The 21049-nt window shown below is 45.5% G+C and overlaps 2 protein-coding genes and 1 long non-coding RNA gene across 6 annotated transcripts in view; 2 read left to right on the forward strand and 1 right to left on the reverse strand.

Moving 5' to 3' along the window:
• The first annotated feature begins 279 nt into the window (after window positions 1-279).
• Window positions 280-15249, forward strand: LOC144060167 (kinesin heavy chain-like). Of its 3 annotated transcripts, XM_077579408.1 has the most exons (25): window positions 280-628; window positions 1997-2084; window positions 4609-4682; window positions 4749-4853; window positions 6178-6226; window positions 6687-6742; window positions 6810-6897; window positions 6968-7092; window positions 7165-7269; window positions 7631-7779; window positions 8052-8200; window positions 9308-9474; window positions 9546-9614; window positions 9677-9883; window positions 9962-10108; window positions 10237-10425; window positions 10894-11011; window positions 11692-11768; window positions 12097-12206; window positions 12287-12388; window positions 12452-12512; window positions 12593-12661; window positions 12723-12830; window positions 13282-13498; window positions 13573-15249. In XM_077579408.1, the coding sequence occupies exons 1-25, from the start codon at window positions 494-496 to the stop codon at window positions 13719-13721; spliced, it is 2913 nt and encodes a 970-aa protein (XP_077435534.1). In that variant the 5' UTR covers window positions 280-493; the 3' UTR covers window positions 13722-15249. The 3 variants fall into 3 exon arrangements, with proteins under 3 accessions (XP_077435534.1, XP_077435535.1, XP_077435536.1); XM_077579409.1 differs by lacking the exons at window positions 280-628; window positions 1997-2084 and adding an exon at window positions 2739-2857; XM_077579410.1 differs by lacking the exons at window positions 280-628; window positions 1997-2084; window positions 4609-4682; window positions 4749-4853 and adding an exon at window positions 4945-5729 and having other exon boundaries at window positions 5815-6226.
• A 1448-nt stretch (window positions 15250-16697) lies between these two features.
• On the reverse strand, window positions 16698-18038 carry LOC144060171 (uncharacterized). Its single transcript, XR_013295858.1, has 2 exons — window positions 17643-18038; window positions 16698-17544 (listed from the first exon to the last, which is right to left on the reverse strand). It is a non-coding gene; the product is annotated as an uncharacterized LOC144060171 (long non-coding RNA).
• ttn.2 (titin, tandem duplicate 2) overlaps window positions 17933-21049 on the forward strand; it is a 206585-nt gene continuing 203468 nt past the window's right edge. Inside the window, exon 1 of one of the 2 annotated variants that reach the window (XM_077579402.1) lies at window positions 17933-18377. In XM_077579402.1, coding sequence (XP_077435528.1) covers window positions 18288-18377 — 90 coding nt within the window. In that variant the 5' untranslated portion in view covers window positions 17933-18287. The remainder of the gene's footprint in view (window positions 18378-21049) is intronic. The other variant, XM_077579403.1, reaches the window with a different exon arrangement.

The following is a 21049-nucleotide window of genomic DNA, read 5'->3' on the forward strand; positions in this document are numbered from 1 at the left end:
ATTTATAACTCACATAAGCAGGGACATGGAGCAGACCCAAGAACAATACATGATGCCTTAAAACAAACAAACATTGTTGACACCTCAATCTGTTAAGCCCCGCCGATTTCCACTTCATTTCTTAGATGATTTAGGACGAGATCGGCTCCAGCGCCCCCCTTGTGAGGACAAGCGGTTAAGAAAATGGATGGATGGATTTAGGACAAATCTTTGTATTTGACAGATAGGAAAGCATTTCTACGAGATGGCAGACGGGTATCCACTGTTGGAACTTCCAATATGAGCCTTGTTGGCTCACTGGAGGTCGAGAATCGAGGCGTGAGTCGCGTCTTCATTTGCGGACTGCGCAGCAGACGACTTCATGTCCCACAATTCCGAGTGGGCGTGGCCGCTTCAGGATGCTGATTGCTGACCGCCTCGCCTCGAACACGACGCGAGTCAGACGCGCTTTGCTTGCAGGCGAGCTCCGGGCTTCTTGGATCCGGGATCGAGGATGTCGGGCGCGGCTGAGGGCGGCTTGTGCGGAGTGAAGGTGATGTGCCGCTTCCGGCCACTTAACGAGGCGGAGAGGAGCCGCGGGGACAAGTCCATCCCCAAATTTAACGGCGACGACACGGTGGTGCTGGCGGTAAGTGGACGGAAGGAAAAGCGCGTAAGCCTCCCCACGTCGCGCCTTTCCAAACGTTCGCTGACGACTGCTTGATTAATATCGACGCGTTTTTTGCTTTTCCTGCACGACGCGCGCACGCCCATGAGCTCACGTTGCCATGGAAGCAGCACCCTGCACAGCGGCGTGATTTTCAACGTTGATTGCCTTCATTGCTCGCGACCCCGCCTTGTTATTGATTACTCGCGCGTGCATGTTCATTCTGTCGCTATCGTTTGTTGCAGGCAAACGGTTCCGTTGCATTCAAGGGACTCAAACGGTATTTGTATTGGGGGGGAGAAGAGAAGCCAAGCACAAAAAAAGAATGGCAATGAAAAAAGATTTCAACAAAAGAAACGTGTCCATTTGCCTTCGTGCGACCTTTGTTGATAATCCAAGCAGACAGAAAAAATAGTAGCATTGCGATGTTTTCGTGGGAGGACCAAAAAATGCGCCCTAAATAAATAAATACGGATACAAAAAAGGTCATGGAAATGGAAATAAACAAACCAATCATAAATAAAAGTCAAAATCGGAGACCGCCCCCTCATTTGAATAACATTTCATGCTGACAACTTCTGAAGCATTGATGTAAGAGCAGTGTTATATAAATATATATATATAGATGGGTGTATAATTCTATTTATTTTATTTTAATTTAGTAAATCTCATTTTTATTTTTGTATTCATTTTTAGGGTTACTTTTATTTATGTATACATATACACAGATTATTTCAGATGTTTTATACACAGATTATTTCTGATGCTTTTGTTTTCATTTGTATCATTTTGGTGTAACCCTTTTTATATTGTGTTTTTTTGGGGGGCATTTTTAGCCCTCCATAATTTTCTTGCTGAACTGGCCAAACAAAATGAGATTGTTGGTAGGAAGGACTTTGTCTATTGGGACGACACACTCAAGATGGCCCCTTGTTCACTCACTCTGTGTGTGTTTTGGTTTTGTTTTTTGCTCAGGAAAATGAAATTGGTGTTCATTTTCAATCCTCTCAACTCGGGATGCACAAGCTTGTTATTCAAGCCAATAGCAATCAATTTGTGTTTGTCAACACTGATAGTGAGAACTCATTCCATTTTCAAATGCGGACTCAACTTGGAGGGGGAAAAAATCATCCAAGATTTGCCAATCTGACTTTTTTCCTTCTTTGAGCCGCCACATCAATGACGTCATTTGCGTAGCAACTTTCACTTTTTTTTTTTGTTGCAAAATAGGACAATGTTTTCCACCTCATCTCTTTCAGCATTCACGCAATAAATTGTCTTGGGAATTGCTTAGTGGAGTAATCCCAATCACGCTGTTCTTATTTTGACGGGGTGTTTCCTGTGTTTCAGGGGAAGCCGTACGTGTTTGATCGAGTTCTGGCTCCCAACAGCGAGCAGCTGCAAGTGTATGAAACTTGCGCCCGCCACATTGTCAAAGGTCAGTCGGGAATCGGCTGGCGCTCCGGCAGTACGCTGACCCCGTGGGTTGGCATGTTTGCCGCATTATTGAGGTTGGGGGTTCAAATCCCAGCCCATGAGGACAAGCGCTATGCGAAACGTATACAAGCGAGTCGGGACGCTGCGTTTCCCATCACTGACGTCATGGCGTTGGTAGCAAACCAGTTGAGACGCAATGGAGAGCGCTCCTGCTGGTCGGAGGCGAGCGGTGCACTTGGTTTTGCCTCGAGTGCTACATGATGCGATTCATACCGTCGGCATACTTTTTTTTTTTTTCAACTTCGCAAAAATTTGCTTTTTAATGAAATAGATGAACAATTTTCTTCCACATGCAGAAAATGTAAATGACAATCAGTCATTAAAAAAAAAAGTTGAGCATTTCTTATTTTTTGCCTCCTGATAGCGAAATCATCTTTGAGCTGAGCTCGCATCAACTTCCATAGAAATATGGTGAACAGCACTTGTGGTTTCTCGCGGACTAGGGGGGAGGTTTACGTTTAAAACCGTCCCGAGCAACAAAGGAATTGACATTTCATGTCTGCGCTTCACCAGCCATCAAGCAACCGACGCTTGCCGGGTGCAGCTCTTGTTTTTGTCCACTTGGGGTCGCCAATCAAGTCTGACTTTGAAAGTTGAACTGTTGCGTGACGTGCAAGCAGGAGGGTGTACTGTCGGCTGCGTTTCCTTCCTGGATGTTGAATGAAGCCATTGGAAGAGCGGCAGCTCCCGTCCGTGGCGCCGACGCACGGGACCGTACGTAGTTACTTGTCACGTCGTCTCGTCTTCTGTCACTTTGCGGACATTCGAAGACTGTTCAGTAAATATGTATTCGTACACATTCATTTTCTGAGTTCATACATGTCAACCCTAATTTGGTCCCACCTGTATTACAAAGCCATCAAATCCTTATTTTCCCATAAAAATCCTTATGTCAGTTTTATCAATACTAAAGCTGTTTCATGCAATAACATTAATCTTACCTTACTTTCTTTCTTATATGAAGACTTTGACAGTATCTTGTTCCAAATGACATTTTATTGCACAAAGAAAAAACAGATTTCTAAATATCACAGGGACGGTTGACTTTTTTGTTGCTTCACATTTCTCTCGTGCAACTTTGATTTCAAATGTTCTTTGACATCGTAAATGCCAGATGCCGCAACCTTAATGTCCCGTCAACAAAGCCAACATGATGCATACTCTTCTCCGAGTTTTGACGGACCAATTACCTTAAATAAATCCGTCCATTCCGAACGAAAACGTCCGGTGTATCTTGTTTTTTTGGCCAGCCTGTCCCCCATTTTCTCAACCACTGCGAACGACTCGCAATTTTCGCGCTAACACAAATTTCTTAACTGCGCATGTCAGGAAACTGTTAGAAGTCTCGCGCGATAGACGAGATTTTGTGACCGGTTGTTGTTTAAATCGAGCTTATGCACACATGTAGCACGTAGCCGACAGTAAATACTAAATCAATTTAAAAAGGGTAAGCAATATATACTAATATTATTATTTTCATGAAAACACTTAAATCCGTATTCATTTCCAAATACGGCCGTATGCTTTTGCAACACTTAAAAATCCGTAAGAAATACGGACAAACCTTATGGGTTGACATGTATGTGAGTTTATAAAAAAAAACGTGTTCAAAACATAGTTCTTACTTTTGTGATCAAAAGCACACATTTGAATCTCAATTAGGCAGTTTTACCAACAGTTTTGAACAAAAATGACCGCAACTTTTGATCAATCCATATCAATTCCACTGGATGGTTGAACAGATACGGATAGTGGTGAACTCGCTCATCCCTGGTAAATACACACCGCACCGACCCAGGCTATTACGTACTCGCATGCGCCAGAAGTAATTCCCACCTCTTTACGGGAGCGGGACATAACCACGTTGTTAGCCAGTTAACGTGAAAAGTAATTGTATTTACTAATTCCGACTCATTGCTATACTTTTCAAGTACAAAAGTAAATCCTACCTGCTATATCCAGAAGCGTCCCCGTTTCATGCCATAGTTTGGCTTTCATATCGTTGTCGGCAAAGCCTTTGTCGGTATTATCGTACAAATCGTACATCGACAAAGTCATCTTCTCTGTCTTGTGTCCAGACCGACATTGTACGTTGATATGCGGCGGGTACAGCAGGGTGGCACAAAATGAGCCGGGAGAGAACAAATGGTCCAGGCTTTCCATCAGAACTCTTCATCCACGTTTGTCACTTCCTTTTCTTGCCGTGCGCTGATTCGCTAGCTAACAGCAAATCACAGTGATGAAATGCCTCGACGCCCGATTCAACATGTCGAATTGACTGAAAAGGCCCCACTCGTCCCCCGACGTATTCCAACTCCATCCGACTTTACCGCAGCGATTTATACGCTGATCCGACGGCGTCCGATACCGTGCTTTTGTAAACTCGCTTTTGTCAGTGTCAGCAGCACCAAACAGGAAGAAGCCCAAAATTGCCGTCCTGACTAGTGAGCGATTGTGCTTTTCAGATGTGCTGGAAGGCTACAACGGAACCATCTTCGCGTACGGCCAGACGTCGTCAGGAAAGACGCACACCATGGAGGTGAGCCGCCCACGCTGCGAAGCGCTTGCTCGCCGGCGTGGCTCAAAAGGCTTGCGTGTGTTTCAGGGGCAGCTTCACGACCCTCGGCTGATGGGAGTCATTCCTCGCATCGCCAGCGACATCTTCGACCACATCTACTCCATGGACGAGAACCTGGAGTTCCACATCAAGGTGACGAGTCGCACCAGAGCGCCACAGTCATGGGACGCTTTCCTTCCAAGTGACGTCCGTAGCGGCCTTCAGCGCTCCCTCTGAGCAGTTTGCCATCATGGCTGGATTTGGGGCTTTGCTGCTTAGCCAGATCTGCTTTCAAACGTACTGCCGGATCAATCCCCCAATTTCTGGACTTAGCTGTCGAGATTCAAAGTGCAGCGGTCGGCAAGAGTCGATGGGCGTGCCCGAGACGGGAAAAGGCCGAGTCAGTTTTTCGAATCAATGAACCGTTTCAAGAGAAATCGCTTTTTGTCTTGGCCAAGACTGTCCGACTCGGCTGTGAAATGACTTTACCGTACTTTCCCCTCATCAGACCTGAGCGCAACCTGAGCTTTTCGGCGTCCACAGACGATTTCTACAGTTGAAATTCATGTCAATGCGTTATATTGACTTGATATACGCACACTTTGGAAACAATTCCAAAAGGCGCGTCTCGGTTAATTTAGCTGCTCCGTCTTTGGCCGGCAGTCGGGATGCTTGTCCGTCTTTGGCCGGCAGTCGGGATGCTTGTCCGTCATTGGCACTCCGTCAAGACTCATCAGTAGTTTAAGTCAGCACTTGGTCACCGTCAGATCTTCTTTTTCTTTTTTTGTCATCTTCATCATCATTTTCTTCTTCATCTAGCATCATCTTCGTCTTCAACTTTTCTTCTTGGTCGTCTTAGCTGTGGGCCGATATGATTGCAGTGTGTGTGGGGTCGAGAGGTCAACTGACAGCCAGCTTCCTTTACCGTCCAGGACGAGCTAAAAAAAAAGAGAGAAAGTTTCTGCCGCAAAGTATGGCGAGCGAGGAAGTTGGCGCATCCGCTGAGTGGAGGGACTTGCTAGACCAGAGGTGGGCAATCTCGGTCCCCGAGGGCCGGAGTCCTGCAGGTTTTGGAGGTTTCTCACTTCCAACACAAGCTGATTCCAATCAACAGGATCGTTATCAGGCTTATGCAGAGCTTGCTGATGAGCTGATCATATATCAGCCGTGTTGGAGAAGGCCAGCATGCAAAAGCTGCAGGACTCCGGCCCTCCATGCCCACCTCTGTGCTAGACGTTGCCAAATTCCTGGAACTGGACTGGAAGGAATAACCGAGGTGCAGCTGTTACGACAACTTGTCAGCCATTGAACTTTGAGCCAAGAAATCATTGAGCAGCCGAAGTAGCAACAGAAACCCCGACGATCGTCTTCCACGATGAGTAATATGCATGGACGGATGAATCATTCATGCTTATGTTGATGCTGACTAATTCAGCCTGAGTGGATCGTGTGTTGAAGTCCACGCTTCTGTCTGCAGGTTTCCTACTTTGAAATCTATTTGGATAAAATCCGAGACTTGCTGGACGGTAAGCAAAATGACCTTTCAAACATTGGAACGTTTGCATGAACTATACAGTTGACAGTCCAAAATGTGCTTGAAATTGGATAAAAACATATTTGCCGCTGGCCCTCACCTGTGACGGCACCTTGTCACTTTCGAGGAATGTTGTCGAAGAGATCAAGATCCATTTGATTTGTCTGCTCCCCGATTGCTGTGAAAAATCATAAAGATGATCAGCGGCTTCACATCAATGAGTGATTCTCAATAGCATGTACCCAAGCTGATTTGAGATATTTGATAACGCGATGTTTGCAACCGGTCGACCTTGGCATGAACCACTTTGGAAACTTTGGTTGCCGAGTCTTGCCGTAGATCATTTCCAAAGAAAAGTCTGTCTTGTGTGTTTTCTTCTGCCAGTTTGGCTTTGTGTGATTTATTTCTTTTTTCTTCTTGCGGTTGTTTATTAACGTTGCCCAATATTTCAGTTTCCAAGACCAACCTGGCTGTTCACGAGGACAAAAACAGGGTTCCATTCGTAAAGGTAACATTGTGCGCTGGTTGCCGTGGTCTCGCGCGCGCAACGCTCACTTGAGTTTGTGCACCATCAGGGATGTACGGAGCGCTTCGTTTCCAGTCCGGAGGAGGTCATGGACGTCATCGACGAGGGCAAAGCCAATCGACACGTCGCCGTTACAAGTACAAGATCATGCGTTGCAGTCGCGTGCCGCTTGCCGAGTCCAACCTTTGCCATGTGTTGTGCCGACAGACATGAATGAGCACAGCTCTCGCAGCCACAGCATTTTCCTGATCAGCATCAAGCAAGAGAACGTGGAGACGGAGACCAAGCTGTCAGGAAAACTTTACCTGGTGGACCTGGCAGGCAGCGAGAAGGTCGCTTGGCCTTAGGTTAGCCTTGGGTCCGGGCTCCCTCCCTGCTCACTGACCATGCATGTGCTCCTCCAGGTCAGCAAGACTGGAGCTGAGGGCGCCGTTTTGGATGAAGCCAAGAACATCAACAAGTCTCTTTCCGCTCTGGGGAACGTCATTGCCGCGCTAAGCGAGGGAACGGTCAGTGAGTCACTTCCTGTTGTCCTGACGGCCCCGTCGCCAAAAGCGTAACTTGATCACAGCAAAAGCAATTAGGGCTGTCAATATCCAATCTTTTTAGAATCAATTATTCCATCGAATATTCCCAAAAAACTTTGTGGATGAGTGACTGTTGAAAAAGCAGAGTACACTGCGCGATGCTTAGCAAGTTTTCTCTCATGTAAGTAAATGGTTGTCAGAAAGGAAAATGACAAAGACAATACTGGGGAGCATCATCCATGCGACCAGTTGCATCGGTGCCATCTCATAAGAAGCGTTGGTGGAATGCAAACATTTCACTTGAACTCATTGGAAGCCATGTTTTTGCTTTGTTTTTCTGTAGAAAAGTCACGTTCCTTACCGGGACAGTAAAATGACCCGAATCCTGCAAGACTCTCTGGGAGGAAACTGCAGAACCACCATCATCATTTGTTGCTCGCCATCTGTTTACAACGAGGCCGAAACCAAGTCCACGCTCATGTTTGGACAGAGGTTCACAGTGCCGCTACATCAGTGGTGTCCAAACTTGCTGCTCGAGGGCCGGAGTCATGGAGGTTTTGGAGGTTTCCCTGAAGCTCATCAGCAAGCTCGGCATAAGCCTGATAATGATCCTGTTCAATGGATACGGGTGCGCTGGAGCAGGGAAACATCCAAAACCTGCAGGACTGCGGTCCTCCACAACCCAGTTTGGACACCACTGAGCTACATCATTCACTTTTGCTGGTAGTCCAACAGGACTTAAATGCATCCCGGCTTGTCTTCAGGGCAAAGACCATCAAGAACACTGTGTCCGTCAACCTGGAACTGACGGCTGAAGAATTGAAGAAGAAGTACGAGAAGGAGAAGGAGAAGACTCGGAGTCTGAACAACACAATCCTGAAATTGGAGAGTGAGTTGAAACGCTGGAGAAAAGGTGAGGAAAGCTTTTGTTCCAGGTTCAAGACTCAAAAGATTTCAATCCTAAATTGGATGACAATCCACTGCACTTCTAAGATTCAACATGACAACATTACAAACTATACAACAGACGTTGAGGTGGTGTAGAGGTTATCGTTGGCTGTCAGAATTAGAATCACATTTATTGGCCAAGTACGTTGTGATGGGCTCGTTTGTCTCAGCGGGATCACTGTCTGTCCATCCCATCCATCCCATCCATCCATCCATCCATCCCATCCATCCATCCATCCATCCATCCCATCCATCCATCCATCCCATCCCATCCATCCATCCATCCATCCATCCCATCCATTCCATCCATCCATCCATCCCATCCATTCCATCCATCTTCTTCCGCCTATCAAGCATAGAGTTGTGGTTAACTTCTGCCAGAGGTGGAATTTGAACCCCCTTTTGACAGGGCACTCTGGTCAGGCATTCCATGCAGACCCTCACATTGTGTTTGGGTCTGTCGGACCGGAAGCTTCTCTCACCATCAGAGCCGACCCGCCACCAGGTGCTGATCAGTTGACCGCTCGTCCCCTGGCTTCAACCCGACTGTCTAAGACACGTGGACGCAAATCCCATGACACGACTAGAAAGACAATCATGGAACTGCGGTCTAGGGTGTCCCGGTGCCAAGTGCACTTTTGGACAAAGGCAAAACACTCCGCAGCGTTAATGTGACGGCTCCTGGAGGACACGTCGCAGCGCTTCCACCCTCTCCTCCTCATGCGCTGTGATAAGTTGGCGTGTTGAGTTTCCCTGCTTTCCCTTTTTATGCCACTGCAACTACCTGTTTTTCCTGTAGCCCCCACATCAACATAGCAGGTATCTCTTTGAACAGAGCACTTCTCAAAGCAGGATGCTAGGGTAGTCACTCAGCTATGTAAAAAGTAAAGTACACGTGGTAAAGACACTGGCTGGCTTGGCGACCTGGACACGGGTGCCCAAACGAAGGCATTCCTGTTGCCCCCACTCGCCCCGGTGCTTGTTTTGGTGGCACGACGAATGTCAGCCATCTCGTTGTTGAACTCCAAGACCGTTATCAGCATTTTCATCACAATCAGCGTTCCATATCCAGGTGAGTCTGTACCTGTGGCGGAGCAGCAGCTGAGCAGCAAAGGCAAGAAGAGCAACAGCAATGCAGTGATTGACAGCTCGGCAGCAGCCCCCCTTCCTCTGTCAGATGAGGGGAAGATGCAATATGAGACCCTTATCACGGACCTGTACCATCAGCTGGATGAAAAGGTCAGGTTGGGATCCTTTGCAGTTGACTGCTAGAGGAAAGCCACTGTGACCCCGATTCATTTTTGGATTAGGATGAAGAACTCAACCATCAGAGTCAGACCCTGGAAACCATGAAGCAGCAGCTCATGGATCAGGGCGAGGTGAGTCTTGTTATGTTGTCTTGGTGTTCCGAATCTTCATACACTGGATATTCTTCCTCTAGATGTTGGTGTCCAAGCATCAGGACTACCAGCGTGCGCATGAGGAAATGTCACGTCTGCAGAGGGACAACGATTCGGCCAAAGAGGAAGTGAAGGAGGTCCTTCAGGCCTTGGAGGAACTCGCAGTTAACTATGACCACAAGTGCCAGGAAGTGGAGAGCAAGAGTTGCTGCAACCAGCAACTGAACGAGGAACTGGCCCACAAAACTGTAAGTCAGACTGAAGCATGTCTCAAAGTGGTTGTTGAGCCCGAGTGGATGGATACCGTCTTATGCTATGTGCTTCAGGTCAGTCTGGAGGAAATCCACAGGGAACTGCTGGCACTGCAGGATGTCAGCAGTCATCACAAGAAGAGATCAGCAGACATGCTCAGTCTTCTACTACGAGATCTCAGCGACATTGGGGCCGCTCTCTGCACCGGCGAGCTCAAAGCGGTACCACATCAACTTTGCTAATCCTCAATACTCAAAGCCATTGTCCTGGCCAATTTTGGAGACGGACTGCCAGGAAGCTTTTGGAGGGTGTATGCTGATGATCCTTTTTGCTGTGTGTGCACCTGAAGGTGACTGAGACCAGTGGGATGTTGGAGGACGAGTTCACAGCAGCTCGTCTCTATATCACAAAGACCAAGTCGGAGGTGAAGGCCCTGCTGAGTCGCAGTAAACAGATGGGGGTCAGCTTGGCGCAGAACATCAAAAAGATGGAAGCCAACGACAAGGAGCTCAGTGCGAGCCAGCTCACTGTCTCGCAGGTTTGCTCACAATCAAATCTTTTTCAACCTATTGATTATTCCATCGAATAAAACAATGAAATGTCATTCATTTATTGATTTTTGTTCATCCGCGATAGGTTGAATTGAGTGGCTATAACTACTCATTTATTGTCTTCTGTACATATGCATTATTAAACACAATTAGCCAATGCTAAATGGTTTTCAATGGCGATTAGCTTCAGCGCGCTAGCGATAACTATTTAAGGTAAACAAATGCTAACCACTTACAGACGATGCTTCAACAAGTCCATGAGTGAACGACTGAAGCCGAGCGGCCTCTTAGCTACAATGAGCTCCAGAACTTTCTGCTCAGTGTGTGACCTGCTTTAGAGGGACTTCTTTCTAGGCAGGATTTTGAAGTAATTGTAAATTGTGCAAGCTCGGGCCGCCCGTGGGCTTTTGTAGCTTTCTAACGGCCAACGGACGGCTTGTCCGCGTCGTTTGTAGCTGGAGCTGAAGACGGTGTCGCTAATGGACGACCTTCACAAGATGGAGCAAAGCAAACGGCAGCTGGAGGAAAGCCAAGACGCTCTGATGGAGGAAGTCGCTAAACTTCATGCTCAAGGTTAGCGCTCATCACGTCCCCTCTGCTTTTCGCCTTCAAATGAAATTGTCACAAAAAATGGTTCGCTTTCCCCTCTTTGATTTGCTTTTTTCCCCTCCAGATATCACGTTTTTTCACAGCTTAACTTAGAACAACCGACACATACAAATATGAAAAAATTGTCTTTCTTTTTTTACATTTAAGATGAAACTGCTTCTTGGTTAGAAAATGTCCCTTTTGCCACTACGCAGCTCAGGGTTCACTTACTTTTGCACCCACATGAATTGACCAAAAACTCTTTTGAATTAAGTTTGGACTACACAATTGATGCATTGAATTGATCAACCCATACCTGTTATTTCATATAAAATGTAATGGTTCAGATTGAACAACAAAATCAGCTTGAAACAATTGGAAAGTCCAAATTGCTCAAGAGGTTCACAAACTTTTAAGCAACACTGTGTATATATATATATATACTGTATTCTTATTGAATTGAATAATTGATAGGATAGTGATAGGCATAGTGTTCTATCATGAATATGCCGCCCCAGTACCGGTTCTGACAAGACTAGAAAAGTCTTCATGTTGGACTGCGGAAGCTGAAGTCAAAAATGAAAGAGCAAATAAATTGTGGTGAGCAATAAAGCAGATGGACTAGATTTAATGGATAACTGTTGACTGGGCGTGCCACGTTGCAGATCAATTGCAGCAGGTGAGCGTGATGGACAAAGAGAAAGAACACATGACTCAACTGAAAGACGCTGTGGACATGAAGGTAACCGTCGCTTGAACATTGTTGAGCAACATCAGACCTGCACTGCATACGTAACTTGATAGCTAGACCTTCTTACCTTTACATTTCCTGGTGGGCGGGCCAATGCATCATGCACTTTGCTGGCCCTCCCCCGCCCCCGCCCCACAATGTTGGAGTTACGCACCCAAATGAAAATGCGGGATTGAGGGAATCCGTAATAAGTCAAGCGCAAAGTAGCAAGGGAACACTGTATAATTGAGTCAAATGGCAAATTGGTATCGGTTGCAACAGACACGGCCGCGTCGTCACACTATTTGTTTGCAAATGGAAAGTAATGTGTGATTTACAGAGAACCCTGGAGGAACAGATGGAAAACCATCGAGACGTCCACCAAAAACAGTTGTCCCGCCTCAGAGACGAGATCGAGCAAAGGCGAAGAATCAACGAGCAGCTCAGAGAGTACGCAAAGCGTCCGGACGGATACGTTGCGGTGTCAAAACAAGTTTGTGTGGACAAACAGTCGAGCCTTTTCATTTCAGCTCGAACGAGGCGCTGCAGCTGGACTTGCGAAAGCTTCAAGCTGAGCTGGATCGGGTGACGCGGGAAGAGCGCCTAAAAGAGGACAAACTTGAAAAACTCATGTAGGTGTTTGTCAATTGCCCTTGGAATCCTCCGCTTGGCCTGAGCTTCTCTGGCATTTTCAGGTCCCTGGAGGAAGAGAGACGGCAAGCCAAGGAGGACCTGCAGGGTCTGGAAGAGACTGTGGTTTGTGCTTGAACCAGCTGACCTCCGAGCTCTCTTCACACCTGACCCATCCCTTCTGACATTGTCCCTCTTGTTGACAGCTCAAAGAATTGGAGACGCTCACCGAGCTGAGAAAATTATTCATCCAGGACATCAGCAGTCGCTTCAGGGTGAGTACCGTCGCCATCGGCTGTCTCGCTTTGGTTTTCGGTTGGCTAACTTGTCCAACAGTGTCCGGACGGCGATGGCGACGAGGGTGGAGGCGGCAGCCTGGCTCAGAGGCAGAGGATCATCTTTTTAGAGAACACGTTGGAGCAGCTGAGTAAAGTCCATAAACAGGTGAAACTTATTTACATTTAGATTGTAAAGCATCTTTGAGGACCATGAAAAATGTGATGACCTCAGGGACCACTATCCGGGCCTGTTTTCCACGTCACCTACAGTCAACACAGGTGATTCCTATGATCAGCTCACCAGCAAGCACCGGAGAAGCCTAATAACAATCCTCACCTGTCTTGGCTGTGGGAGACATGGAAAACAGGCTGGACAGTGTGGTCCCCGAGGACTAGGGTTGCGGACCGCTGATGTAAAATATAAATGAGTAGGAGTGTGAAATGTCAAATTGTTTTGGGATCGTAGTCCGGCCTATAGTTGTAAACACAGGCAGTTATTAAGGTTGTTGGTGATTTTTTGGCCGTTGGTGTCTCCACAAATCTTCAGGGTTGACTTTGCATCACAGTGTCATGTGAATTTCCTCTGGGTGGGCGAGTGTGACCTTTGGTACTTGTAGCTCGTGGGAGACAACGCCGACCTTCGCTGCGAGCTGCCCAAGCTGGAAAAGCGTTTCCGGGCCACGGCTGAGAGGGTGAAATCTCTGGAGGGTGCCCTGAGGGGCGCCAAGGAGGCGGCGGCGAGAGACCGTAAGCGTTACCAGCAGGAAGTGGAACGCATCAAGGAGGTGGTCCGCTTCAAGAATACGGCCAGGAGGGCGCACTCTGCTCAAATAGGCAAGTTTCCAAAAGCTGACAAAATGGCTGCCTCCGGTCTGTCTGCTGACCGGAAAACATCTCGTTGTCCACAGCCAAACCCATCCGAGCCGGACATCAGCACCAGCAGTCCCTTTCCGTCCGCGGAGGCGCCCCCGCCGTCGTTCCGCGCCTTCACACAAAGTCAGCAAAGCCCCAGACCGGGATACCAACAGACCAGGTGGCAGGTCCTGGTAGCCAGTGACGAGCCAGTGTCACACAGATGAAGGCGTTCGTCGAGTCTGGCGGAGCGTTCCGTGACAGCCGCTTGAAATATGCCGAGAACGGCCATATTGCGCTATCCGACCATCATCTGTAATCATCATCATCATCATCGCCTCACCTGACTCGTGACTTTTTTTTTTTCAGATTTACCTTTTTCCCCCTTTAATTAATTACTGATTTCAATTGACATTACTGAATATTTAATTATTCAATTAGTCACATGTTTAAAGAAAAAAGAGACGCAGGGTAGTTGAAAATGTTTTTAAAATGACCTAAAAAAGTAACCATAAAATGTCCAAAAACAAAAGAATACCAAAAATTACCATAAAATGTACCCCCCCCCCCCAAAAAAAGTGCCAATTGACAGCAAAAAGGCAGGAAAGTAATGACCAAAAAATAGCCATGAAATGTGTAACCCCAAAAAAGGCCGAAAATTCCAGAAAATCTCAAATTAGACAGAAAAGTCTAAAAATGTATGACCCCCCCCAAAAAAGTTACTAAGTAAATAAAAGTAGAAATCAGCAAAGAATGTGTATGCTTTGGATGCTCATACATTAGACGAACATGAACACAAGGTTTCCTTCATCACGAACCTGGAAAATGTTTTGAAAAAGACGTCAGGCTGCAGCCACATTTTTGCTTCGGCCTCGAATCACTCCCAGAAATCAGTCGTACAAGCAAATATTTTCCAAGCTCTCACGACTTATATACAGCATCGTCCTGAGACTTGTTCGCCGCCGAGCACAGGACACGGCCGAGCACAGGACACGGCCGAGCCCATTTCTTTTGTCGCTGCTGTCACAAAAACACAACATTGTGATTTGTTTCCAATGTGAGATTTTTTATTTAGCTTTTTTTTCCCATGCGGGCGACCTCCCCGCAACGTTGTGACCATGAGCATATTGTGACCTTTGGACCTGGTTGCATCCCTAGTTTGGACCGACTCTGGCTAACGTGCAAGATTGAAGTATGACGCATTCAAGTCACGCTGACGAGCAGACCTCGGCCTTAAGCGTCAATTTAACAATATTGCTTTATGGCGCTCCAAAATACACGTAATGAGAGGGACGCTATGCCCTCGCCACGATGGACCACGTATCGTTCCCGGGCTCGGTGTTTTTGTGCAATTGCCGCAAGGTGGCCACGATCAAATAGGGGAAGTGCTGACGAGGTGAAAATGAAGTCAGTCACGTGGAATGCACAATCCATGACTTGATTTGCAATTTGCGCAAAATGCAAGCATGCATCTTGTGTTCCAAATGGACCTCGCGCATTGTGTTGATATTTCTGTGTGTCGTTTCTCTGTTGAAGTGCTTGCGTCTTTTTCTCAGAGCTTGAGACCAACGTGTAGAAATCCTGCATTTCCTTGGTGGTAAACGGTGCGGTGCATCATGTAAATGTCAACAAACTCGTTGATGCTGTCGTTGACTTGACTTTCACGGAGGCCATATTGTGAAGAAACGTGTTTGTTTGTTTGAATAAAGACAAATGTGTTTTGTTTTTCCAGGCACAGTGATACTGATCATTCATTTTTCAATTTTGTGGAGGTCGTCGAGGCTTGGACAGCAATATGGAACGGGCCCGGTGTGAGTACCAGATGCGATCGGGCTGCCAAATGGTATCGGGGTCACCCTACCAACACGTCACGCTCCACTGAAATTCAATAAATGTCAATAAACCCTAGAATGTAAAAGCGAGATATTTTGAATAATAAAATAGAATGAATCAATGATAAATACAAAAATGAATTGCCCGAGATGTGACAAATATTGTCAGTTGTCCTATTATCATGAACTCATTAGCTCCCAAAAACGTCTAAATATGTTCTATTTGAAAAATGACCCTGCTCCCAAAGATGTATTGATATGTTTTTTGACGCGAGAGCATACAGGCTTTGATGCGGCCTCCGGACTGAAGAGAATGCACGAAGCAATGGCAGTAATTACAAAAACGGCCCGCAGGTGGCAGCAGAGTACAAGAGCTCATCCAGGGACTTTTTGAAACCAAGCTGATTTCCCCACAATTTAAAGCAGATTTGTGAATAATGATGAAACTTAGCTAAATTCTAATGCTAATTGCTGCAAAACGGAAACAGACCTTCATCTTTCTTTTGGTTGGTTCCATGTTTTGATAGCAATAAAACGCAATATCCTGTGGGCCTTGCAAAATCGGTCCAAATCCAGTCAAACAGTCAGGAGCAAAGGGGGTTGCTTCCGTAAAAATGGCTGCCAGTCAATGACTTAAGACTGTTTTTGTGACGTATGGTGAACAGCCTACAAAGAAACCAAAGCGCAGTGAGCACATCTGAATGGCGCATTTCGTTAGCGCTGCTGTAGCGTGACGCCGTTAGGCGAGCCCGAAGCAATCTGGCAGCCCGATCGCATCTGCTGCCGGCAACCGACTGGAGGCAGAGGCGTGCCGTGCAGTGCATTGTAAACGAGAGTAGGGGGCCGATAATGAGCACGATGAATGCAACTTACAAATATGAATAATTTGACTTTTGTGAGCATTTGGAATGTAATGTGGGGAACAGAAAGCCGATCAAAGCAACAATTCTTTGGTCTGGTTACTAACCGGTATAAAATATTTTTTATTGTGGGGGGAAATAATTGTGATTTTCTAGCACCGATGCACGTTTTTGTCAGGTTTTATACTCTGAACGGCTTCCTGCAAGACAATCTAATGCAACTTTGTTTTGCTTTGATGTACTGACTCGTTCAACGTTTTTGACTTAGCGGAGGCTAACGTACAGAAGTCAAGCAATGCCGCTTCGATTCTCGGAGCAAGCGGATTTTTCTTGCAGATCATTCTCTCGACCGACTTGCATATGAATGGACCAACCGAAGTACTGTCAAACCATCAAAGTTGTTTTAAAAATCTCATTCATTCATCACTTCTTACAATTTTCATTAATCATGATTCATCAATTACAAAAGCCAAATTTGAAGAGCACCTGTTACGTGTTAATTCTTTCCACATTTAATGTTATTCGGTCTTCACATTTTGAATCCACTGCACAATCTCAGCCTCCGCTTTTTCTAACCAGTTAATGACTTGCATCATTTAAATGAAAAATAAATACATAAATGACCTCAATAGTTTGACATGAACACATTTTCTGAATATCATACACAAACTTTTATGAAATGAGCATTAATCAATGACTTAATGCTTTAACAGCACTAGTACAAACTAAGTAAATGTCTCGTGGACGCCGTGAGCCCATGAGAAGTAACGTCGTGACAGGGCGGCCATCTTGGGACAGGGCTGCTCGATGAACACTCATAACATGACAGTCAGTAGAGCACAGACTACACTCAGCTCTCCCAAATTCTAAAACCAATTTTCTTTTTTTTGGTTCTATAAGACACAAACAAATATGCCATGTAAAAAAACAAAAACAAAAAAAAACCAGCAATTTAAAAATGCAGCCCCCTGTCCAAAGATGGCCGACCAGCGTTCACGTTGCTGTTGGGAGAAGTGACGCCACCGAAAGAGCCATTTTCCGTCGCCATTTTCTCCGTGTTCTTCGCGTCAACACGTTGGTTGCTGCGTGGCGTTTTCACGCAAGTCGTCTTCGCAGCAAAACTGCCACCGCGTATGACGTCCTCCCGGGAGAAGCTCGACATGCACGTTTCATCGCTAAGAATGCAATTAGAAATGTTTCTTTTTGGATGGAAGTTTCACTTCTCAGCATGATCTGATTGGATCACATTGTCAAAGGCAATTGTATTTCCAAAGCACATTTGATATTGTAACCCACTCGGGAGTATGGACACGTCACTGCTCGGTTTCGTAAGGAGCTGCGAGTTGAAGCAAAAACCCAGCGAAAAAACTGCTTTAATGTTGCAAACATGGAACTGTTAGTGCAAACAAAATAGGCAACAGTACTAGTACTTACTTTATTGTGTAAAATCTAACAAGTACTTGATTTTGTGGAGCAAATCAATGTACATTTCCCTCTTAGGTCATCATTCTCCAAAACAACATGAAATCTGCAAAAATATCTTCAGAAAGCCGTTAGCTTAGCCTTAGTCACCGCTTGATGTTTGTTTCCACACACACAATCACAAAGAACTTTCCAGAACTAGCTTACCAAGGAAGGGAGTTTTCCACTCCAAACCAAAAGCCTGCGGTGGGCAGTAAAGTGCCTCCTTGTGACATTTACACGGGTTTAAAATCGCGGACAAATAAATGTTAAGTGTCAAAGAAATGAACCAAGTTTGCATACCGTTTTCCCTTTTTTTAACATCCAGCGCTCGGTAGCAGTTGCGGTGTTAAGCTAGAGTGCGTACTTCGGAGCATTATTTCCGGTTTCTTTACAAATTAAACTTCCGGTTTTCAAAATAAATAACGTTGGCAATGAAATTAAGATGATTGACCCCTTTTTAGGCGGGTTACATCATTGCAAGCATAAATTCGATGTGCGTCAACATAAAAGAGAATCAAATTCAAATTATTATAAAACCGCACAACAAGCCTTGACTCACTCAGCAGGAAGGTTGGGGGGATAAAAAAAATGAAATAAAAAATAGGTCGACTGTAAATGGCTGCCGAGAAACTCGCTGTCCATGTTTCTACACGGACCTTTTTTGCATGGGCACGCAGTGGACGCAGCTCGGCTCCAGCATTGTCTGTAAGTGACTTTAAAGACACAATTTGTTAAATTTTGCAATTTCATTTAAAAAAACTTTTGGAAAAAAAACTTGTGTCTTGTAGATATACAGTAATGATGTATGTGTCAACTAAATGATGGTTTGGTGGTGGTTGCTTACCTTAAATGTTCATCGCTAGCACGCTAATGCTAATCGCGATTGCTAACCGTTTAGCATACACTAAATTTCTTGGTGTTTAATAATGCTCACGCGCAAAAGATAATAAATAATTTGTAGTTATAGCCACTCAAGTCAACTCGTATAGATATAATGATGTATGTGTGAACTAAATAGTCATAAGTTAGTGTTTGAATAGTTTACCTTAAGTACAGTCTACAGTCTTGTGGAGTCTTAATGAGTCCTTTAGAGTTTAGTAGAGTCCAAAAGAGGCCAATGGAGTCAAGAAAAGTCCAATGGATTGGAGCGGAGTCTGGACGAGTCGAGAAAAGTCTTTGGCAACGCCGGTCCTCGAGGGCCGCAGTCCTGGGTCTCCCTCCTCCAACACACCCGAATCATATCATCGGGATCATTATCAGGCTTCTGCAGAGCTTGCTGACCAGCCGATCATTTCAGCTGTGTTGGAGGACGGAAACGTCAGGACTGCGGCCCTCGAGGACCAGAGCGGCCCGCCGTCCCCGAATCCATCCATTCAAGGATAGTTCAATCTAGTCAAGTCAAGCAAAGACTAGTTAGTATACAGTCCAGTGGACTTCATTGTAGCAACATGAGGCATCACACGGGCAAAAAGGACCCCCCCCCCTCTCACCCATCCCCCTCCCCCCCTCTCACCCATCCCCCCCCAGTACACACGTGCCAGCCTTGGATGTAGGTGTCGGTTCAGTCAGCGAGTTTACAGATAGGAGCAGCTGTCAGGTGGAGCACTTATATCAAATCCACGCCCCCCCCAACATGAGGCTGACCAATGTGGCGCTGGCTGCGGGTGATGTCACAGGGGTATAAAGCCCCCCAGCTGAGCAGCCGGCCCCTCTGAGCAGGGTCAGCGTTCCGGGTCCGGACGCCAACAAAACTACTCGCCGTCCAGGGCCGGTAGTTTTGTATTAGGGGAGCTTCGACTTGTTGGAGCTTCCGAGTCAAGGCAGTTCAAGTAGGACGAGGACACCCCTGGACCTCTGTCCCCCACCCCCCCACCCCTATCATCCCAGCCGGCACCCTTGTGCTAGCAAGTAAGTAGCCGTGTTTGACTTGTTTTTTGGCCCATTGGCAGGTTTGGTGCGGGGACTGACGACTTATTCCCAGAATAGATCGGTCGCCGCCGGTGGGGAGCGGGATGACTTTTTAAGGAAATGGCTGAGCGCACATGCTGCCTGTCAATCAAACTGAGGTGTGGTGAGGGGGCTATTTTTAGCGGCCCGTGTGCTGGGCCGAGTTACCCCACCCTGCACAAACTCAGCTGAGGGTTTTATTTTGACGAGACGCAACAGCTGCCACAGATTTTATTTTGGTACTTTGGGGAAAGGAAGACAGCAAGGAAAGTTATTTCTAGAAAATGAAGTCCAGTGGCCTTCAGTACAACCACTTGCGTCTCTTTTCTTTATCCAAAAGTCCCATAGACAAAAACTGTAGTTTTGATTGATTGAAAGGAATTATTTTTCAAATTAAGGAAACAGAAATAGAAAAATAAGATGTTGAATGAATGCAAGATTTCCACCCAAACTATTTTCATAGTCATGCTTATATTTAATTGGTTCAAGAAAAGTAAAAAAAAAAAAATATATTTTTTAAAGACATAGAAAACTGTTGAACACCAGATGAAGCCGATATATTCTACAAAATGATTGCATTAACTTTTTAAAAAAGAAGAAAAAAAGAAAAACAAACAAACTGATGGAATTACAGAAGATTCACTCTTAATCAAAATATTATGAATTGACATGAACAGTACAAAAACGTGACTCGTTTTTCTTTTCTTTTTTTTCATGAACATTCACATGTTTTCATTGAAAATAATGCGATTCTTTTGCATGTCATCATTTAGAGATTGAAACGAGATTGAAATCCACAAATGATGAATTTATAATCAATGAGCTAAATTTTTCACAATCTATAAAAACGACCTTCCAAAGTGTTAAATGAATTCCAAAATCTGTTTCTATTTCACAATACTCTTTTATTTCCATTTCATAATTTCCAGAAAATGAAAACCAACCAATTCTTGAATAAATCAATATTCCCATTTTTAAATAAATGTGTTTATTGATAATCAGTTTATTTGTTTTGCCATTTCAAGAAAACGAGGAAAAGAAGTGTTGCATGCATCCAAGATTTTTTTGTCTACCATTTTTGGGTCCGAAAAACCCAAGATGAGTTCCTAATGTCATCATTTGTGCCGTTGAAAAAGCAAAACTTGTTGCCACGTGCGTTTCTGCTTCGGCTTCTTTTTCGCTTCTCGCGGCTTTTGTTGTGTTGCTTTTTTGCGTCACTTTTTTGGGACCTTCTTTTAGCTTCCACTTGCGCTTTCTGTCGTGCTTTCCAAAGTTTTTAAGTTTTAATAAAGACTTTTTACTACAAACGATTTCCAGTTGCACACTGGCAGGGTTGATTGCAAACAAAAAGCCGAACCAAAAATGTTTGCTGTTGGTAGAAACGTTTCCGGTGAGAACTGGTGGTGTCCGGTGGCACTGGAGCGCTCGCC

This window comes from Vanacampus margaritifer, chromosome 11 (assembly GCF_051991255.1).
Source record: "Vanacampus margaritifer isolate UIUO_Vmar chromosome 11, RoL_Vmar_1.0, whole genome shotgun sequence".
NCBI lineage: Eukaryota > Metazoa > Chordata > Actinopteri > Syngnathiformes > Syngnathidae > Vanacampus > Vanacampus margaritifer.